At 55.9% G+C, this 7221-nt stretch overlaps 1 protein-coding gene across 1 annotated transcript in view; it reads right to left on the reverse strand.

Moving 5' to 3' along the window:
• Positions 1-5414, reverse strand: part of PPP1R37 (protein phosphatase 1 regulatory subunit 37) — a 55991-nt gene extending 50577 nt beyond the window's left edge. Inside the window, exon 1 of the mRNA XM_055251136.2 lies at positions 4833-5414. Within this exon, the coding sequence (XP_055107111.1) occupies positions 4833-5034 (202 nt within the window). The 5' untranslated portion in view covers positions 5035-5414. The remainder of the gene's footprint in view (positions 1-4832) is intronic.
• Between the last annotated feature and the right edge of the window lie 1807 nt (positions 5415-7221).

The raw sequence follows: 7221 nt of genomic DNA on the forward strand, positions 1-7221 counted from the left end.
TCCAACCCCACAGAGTTCAGCTGGGACTGAGGAGACCAGCCGAGCCGCAGGTCATTCCTGCAGTTTGGCCTGATGGGTTCCCTGTGTAAGTCTGGCCTTGGCCTTCAGAAGAGTTGAAGGGTCTGCCACAACATGATGGGGTGCAGTGCAGCCGGCTAGCCCCGCTCCCCATGGGCACCCACGCGCCCAGCCTGGCAGTGCTGCAGCGGCCTCTTTCACTCACAATTCCCAGCCTGCCTCCTCCCCGAGCTTCCCTGCCCATCTACACACACCTGGCTGTGGCTTGCTGAGGACACCTGCCCCCAGCAGGCTCACCCTATCCTCTGACATCCTGGTGGTCTGCAGGGCAGGGGTCACTGGCCCTGTTTTACAGGTGAGGAAACACAATGCTCTGCAAGAACCCGTGCTTGCCAGAGGCCACAGAGCACACTGCTGCCCCACTGGCACCCCCACGCCAGGCTGCTCGGGCCCCTGACATTCAGCTACATGTCACTCTGCTAGGTGGCTCTCAGACACCACCAGGCCTCAGGCCCACAGGCGCTCATTCAACAACGGAGTGTCCTTGAGGAAAGCGGAGAAGAGGATGGACTTGGCCTCTGCTCTCCCATTCCAGCGCAGGGGAGAGACCACCACCAAGAAAACGAGCATGCAACAGAACATCAGATGGCCACTCCTGTAATGACGAAACAGTAGCCCCAGCAGGCGGAACCCCACTGCGGGAGATGGGAATCCGGAAAGCATGAGCCTGCGCAGGCTCCAGACGCTCCCTCACAATGCCCCTCCTCCACATCACCTCATCTCCAGGAATCCCCAAACCCTGGACCCCTGCAGGGCCTGAGGGAGCGCTCACCCTCAGGTAGACACCCCCCACAGCTCCCACCCGGCTGGGCCACCACTCTAGCCCCAGGGCCGAGGCTCTGCTGAAGGAGACCCCTGCATTGGGGCACCCCCAGTGCTGCTTTCTCCTCACCCAGGGGCGCTCCTGGACACCCTGGCCTAGGCAGCGCTCCATCTCTAGCACGGCACAACAGCTTCCGGGTAACTGAGTCTCCCCCATTCAGACCCGTCAGCTCTTCTGTCACCCCTTGGCCTTGGGGTCACACCACCCTTCCACTAGGTCCACAGCTCAAATGACACCCCCTGTCCCTCCCCACAGCTTATGAGATTGATGCCAACAAATCTCCCACCTCTGTTCCAAGACGAAGCAACCCCTCCCTGCAGTCCCCCAGCCCCAGACCCTCTGGGCCTCTCACTTGGGCCTCCCCTTAGACCCACTTTCTGTACCACGATTCCTCTTCACCCTGGCGAACCCTCCACCTCCCACAGCCCCATGGCCAGCGAACCACTCCACTGTCCTCCCCAGCACGGAGCCTATCCCCTGCTCCTTGCTGTTCCCAGGCCCTTGGGTTTTCTGTCCTGCAAATCCCTTTGTCCAAACTCACCAACTTCACCAATGACCCCTCCCCTGCCCAGGCCCAAGATCATCCAACTCCTCACTGCCAAGCCAACTCCTCAAGCCCTCCTCCCAACCAGGATGGACCAATTCTTCCAGTCCAGTCCATGTCATCACCTCTGCAGCTCAGACGCATGGACTCCTCTGGAGTGTGAGTCCCAACCAGGCCTTACTGCCCCTCTCTCAACCACTGGAATGAGAGACTCCCCCAGCCTGGAGAGTGTTACCCACTCTACCCCTTACCCAGGACAGACCAACCCACACCCCTCCTCTAAACTCCTCCCAGCCAGGCTCCAACTGCCCCTCTTTTCTTGACAGACAGCCTTCTACTTCTCCAATTCTTTCACTGCCTCTTTAAGACTGCACGTGAAAACAAACAAACAAAAAACAAATCTGCCTGGATGACAGCTGCTATTTATGTGGCAGAAATTTATGAGGACTATCTTACTTCATCTTCACAACTACCCCATGGTAAAAATTAGCACCTCCATTTACATAGAAAGAAACAGAGGCTTGGAGAGGAAAAGTGGCTTACTGAATGAAAGCCAAACCTGTTCTGAGAATCTGCGGACCAGAAACTTTACCCCTCAACGCCCAGTCTGTGCCAGACTCTCTTGCTGCCCTCACCCCTGACCCTTCAGCCCACAAACTGACCATCTTCCCCCTCGCACCTCACTCCAGGCCCACGCATTGACTGCCATCTCTCCCCTCTCCTGGAAGCCTCTGAAGCAGCCACATCCAGGCCCCACCCCATGCATGAACTCCTCCACACCAGCCCAAGATGACCAACACTGTCTTAATAACAATGACTGCCATCAAGAACACTCACCCTAGCAGATTCCTTTCCATATGTGACTTCATCCAGTCCTCTTCTAAATTCCGTGGCAAGAGTATTGCCACCTACTTCACAGACGGGAAGACTGAGGCTCAGGAGTTAGGTAACCAGCCCGAGGTCTCGAAGGATCTGACCTGGAGCCTCCGCTCTTGAGACACCCCGCTCTGCCTCTCCAGGTCTTTCCCCTTCCTGCTCTGGACTAGATACCATGCAATAGCCAGGGGGCATTCTGACTGTGCCCCGGTCCCAAACTAACCACCTATCCCTGGGGCCTAGAGCCCAAGGACTTGGCTGGCTCCCAGTGCCAAAAGTCTTTTTTTTTTTTTTTTTAAGACAGGGTCTCTGTTACCCAAGCTGGAGTTCAGTGGTGCAATCACAGTTCACTGCACTATCGACTTCCTGGGCTCAAATGATCCTCCCACTTCAGCCTCCTGAGTAGCTGGGACTACAGGCGTGCATCACCACACCTGGCTAATTTTCGTATATTTGTAGAGACACGTTTTCACCTTGTTGCCCAAGCTGGTCTTGAACTCCTGGGCTCAGGTGATCTGCCCACCTTGGCCTGACAAAATGTTGGGGTTACAGACATGAACCATGGCATCTGGCCCAAAAGTCTTAATTTAACCACTGCCTCTTTAAGAATAACTAGCCAGCCGGGCACGGTGGCTCATGCCGGTAATCCCAGCACTTTGGAAGGCTTAAGTGGGCAGATCACCTGAGGTCAGGAGTTCGAGACCAGCCTGGCCAACATGGTGAAACTCCAACTCTACTAAAAATACAAACATTTTTAGCCAGGTGTGATGACAGGTGCCTGTAATCCCAGATACTCAGGAGGCTGAGGCAGGAGAATTGGCCTTGGCGACAGAGGGAGATTCCATCTAAAAAATAATAATAAGTAGCCAAACTGTCATTCATGATGGATTCCCTGTGTGTTCAGTTTCCAGTTACCATGTTTCCCACCCTCACATCAAAGCCACAAATTCCTCCAGTGTCCACAGACGGGCAACAGTTTCTCCCCTTGCCCAGGGCTGGCAGATCAGCTTCTACAGAACCACGGCCAGTCTGATCCCTCACTTCATGTGCTCCACCCCAGGAGGACTGAGACTTCTCCAGCACAAAATGGACTCAACACTGCCCTGCATGTTCCAAGCGACTTTCCACCTTCCCAGCCCTATGGCTCCAACACACTCCTTTCAGCTCCAACACTGACCCGACCCTCTCCAGTGGACTGGCCCTCTCTCCCAACACTTCAAGTCGCCAAACTTCTTCAGTTCTCTCACCTGCTACTGGCCAGCAACTCTAATTCCTGACTTGATAACATCCCCCAATTCTTTTTTTTTTTTTCTTTGAGCTGGAGTTTTGCTCTTGTCACCCAGGCTGGAGTACAATGTCGTGATCTTAGCTCACTGCACCTCCACCTCCCAGGTTCAAGCGATTCTCCCTGCCTCAGCCTCTTGAGTAGATGGGATTACAGGCGTGCACCACCACGCCCGGCCAATTTTTGTATTTTTAGTAGAGACGGGGTTTCCCCATGTTGGCCAGGCTGGTTTTAAACTCCTGACCTCAGGTGATCCACCCACCTCGGCCTCCCAAAGTGCTGGGATTACACGCATGAGCCAATGCACCCGGCCATCCCCCAATTCTTTCTCAGGAAGGAACAAGAGGATCCTTCCGTAGACATGTCCCAAACATCCTCTGCTCCTGAATGACTGACAACCTTCCCTCTGCTTCTCTTTTTTTTGGAGGAGGAGACGGCGGTAGACGTTGGCTTTTCTTTTTAATACCACATTGCAGCCGCGGGCGGTGGCTCACGCCTGTAATCCCAACACTCTGGGAGGCCAAAGAGGGAGGACAGCTTGAACTCAGAAGTTCGAGACCAGCCGGGGCAATGTAGTGAGACCTTGTCTCAATAAAAAAGAAAACATAAAAACCACACTGCCTCTGACTCCCTCACCCAACCACAAATTGACCACCACCTCTGCTCCTCTTCTGGGACCTTACCTTGACTCCTTTTTACCAAGTCCTCTACAGCTACAGTCCAAGTTTATATTCTCCCTCTTTCCAGCCAAGAAAGTGGCCAACACGACCACTCCTTGCCCCGAAGCTTGCAGACCAGCAACTTAACCTCTTTTTACCCCCATAGACCCATCAAACTCTTTCAACTGCCCTTTCACGGCCAGTGTTGACCCGCTCCTCCTCCCGACTGCTCCTTCTCTTCTTCTCTGATGGAACTACGAACGCAAAGGCTGCCACACTCTACATCTGACAAACCACCAAACTTTAATTGCTCATCGTTTTAAACCCTAAAACGATCACCATCTTTGTCTCGGGTGGGTGGGGTGCGGCAGAAACCAGATACTTTTCACCTTCCCAACTCCAAAGCCACCCCCTCTCTAACAGACTCCGGTTCTAAACTGACGACTGTCCCCTTATTCACCATTAGGTGCAATCTATTGAACGCCACCTCGAGCCGGGCCCTGCACCGATCCCTCCCGACTCCCGGGTCCCCCTCGAGCCCGCCCCCGCTTCACCCGCGGTAGCTACCATGTCTCCAGGGGTCTTTGGGCTCCACTGCTCCAGACACGATATCTTCGTCGGACGGGAATGTGACGCGCTTGGCTGCAGCCTTGAGGCGCCCATCGGCGGGGGGCGATGCGGGGCTGGGAGACCCGGCCTCAGCGGGGGCCTCTTCAGCGTCGCCGTCCGCGCCCGGCACGGGCGGCGCCTCCTGCGGCGGGATCTCCATAGCCGCCGCCGCCTCCTCACGGGGGCCCCGGGGACATGCCCCGGGCCCCGGATTTGTCTCTCCGGGCCCGCCCGCCGTCCCGGGGCATGGGCTCCGCCGCCGCTTCAGGCCCCGCCTCCGTCCGCTCTCCTAGTGGTCGTAGTCGTCGCCGCCGGGAGCCCAAGCGCGCCTCCGCCGAGCCCCGCGCGCGCCTGCCCGTTCGCAGTCACACTTTCGCTCGAGGCTGGCGAGCCCGCCGCTTACTACAAGAAGCAGAAAATCGATTTCAGCGACTTGCAGGTAGAGTTGCCCCGCGGGTGACATGAAGAGAGAAACAAAGGGCAGGAAGGGCCACGGAAAAAAGAAACGTGAGCAGCGAATCTGCAGAGCCGGAACTGCAGACTATGAGGGGGCGGGGCGAGGTAGACGCCGTCTCTAATAGCAGCGCGCAAGCGCGAAGCTGAGCCCACGCCTCCCCGCCGGAGTCCAGATAACGAATATTCAGCTCCCGCACATTCGTCAAGAGCCCAGGGAATGGAGTGCATAGAACTGAAAACACCTGGAGGGGGGCGGTGGCTTACGCCTATAATCCCAGCGCTTTGGAAGGCTGAGGCAGGAAGATCGCTTAAGTCCAGGAGTTCGAGACCAGCCTGGGCAACATAGCAAGGCCCCGTCTCTACAAAAAATTTTAAAATTAGCAGGGTCTGGTTACGGGAGCCTGTAGTTCCAGCTACCTGGGAGGTGGGAAGATCACTTGAGCCTGGTAGGTTGAGGCTGCACTGAGCTATGATCGCGCCCCTGCACTCCGACCTGGTAGACATAGCGAGACCCCGTCTCAGTGAAAGGAAAGAAATGGGCCGGGCGCGGTGGCTCACGCCTGTAATCCCATCACTTTGGGGGGCCTACACGTGCAGATCATGAGGTTAGGAGATTGAGACCATCCTGGCTAACACGGTGAAACCCCTTCTCTACTAAAAATACAAAAAATTAGCCGGGCGTGGTGGCGGGCGCCTGTAGTCCCAGCTACTCGGCAGCCTGAGGCAGGAGAATGGCGTGAACCTGGGAGGCGGAGCTTGCAGTGAGCCGAGATCGTGCCACTGCACTCCAGTCTGGGCGACAGATCAAGACTCCGTCCCCCCCCCCAAAAAAGAAAGAAATGAAAACATTGAGGCTAGACTAACTGATAAAGAGTGGTAACGGCATGAAGAAGTCGAAAAGAAAGGCGAATAGGAGCTGCATTCAGTATATGAGTGCAGTTGATGGATGCTGACAGAGAGGGATCCTCCAGAGACGAAGCCTCGGCCCCTTCGCTAGTCTCTAGTCTTCCATTTGCTCGCTGCAGTTACATCAACAGCTCTCTGTATCGGGGTAGAGTTGCATAAAATACAACTTAAATTATAATGCTAAAATAAATATGAGCCCATGAGCGGTATCATAGGCCTGATTTTAAAAAACGAAACCTAGGAGAAGGTAGAAATTCCAAAGGCGAGAGACGAATCTGCCAACCCAAATCCTGGGTGACAACGCTTGTGGGTCACCGAGGCGAGAAAGAACCAGCGCGAGCTCAAGCCACACCCCTAGGCTCAGACCCAACGCTTGACATTCGCCGCCGCACTTTCGCCACGCTTCCGAAGCTCACCCGGCAAACTAAAGGAGGCGGGGCTGAAACCATAAAAGGGAACTGGAGCGGAGCGAGCCGCGTCGTCGCCAAGGCAACTCGAGAGCTAGGTCCGGGCCTCTGCGGAGCCGGCGTTGCGAACGGACTGATGGCCGCTGCGGCTGCTGCTGGCGCGGTTCATCATCGGCCGCCGCACTTTCGCGACTGAGAAGAAACGACACTCACCTTTACTTAATGGAAGGGTTCGCTTACATCCTGAACTTAAAGGAACTACAGAAGGGGACAGAAACTGCTTTCTTTTTAAACAATGCGCTGAAAGGTTACTAGTGACAGGGGGCTTAGTGAAGCGCGTGTTGTGAACGGCCACGCTACAAGGCTGGAGAGAAAAGAGGAGGGGGTGAAGTTGCACCCTGATCGCGAATCCTCGGCCTTTTATCAGGGGGCGCCACCACTCGGGGTCCGACCATTCGCCTCCAACGAGGGGACAGCGAATCTGCTGTCGTGTGCAGTCCGCAGCAACCACAGGTGGGGCAACAGGAGGAGCGCTTGGGCACGACCACGTGACCCAGCACGAGCCACCGCCCGCCCCA

This window comes from Symphalangus syndactylus, chromosome 17 (genome assembly GCF_028878055.3).
Source record: "Symphalangus syndactylus isolate Jambi chromosome 17, NHGRI_mSymSyn1-v2.1_pri, whole genome shotgun sequence".
In the NCBI taxonomy this organism is placed as follows: Eukaryota; Metazoa; Chordata; class Mammalia; order Primates; family Hylobatidae; genus Symphalangus; species Symphalangus syndactylus.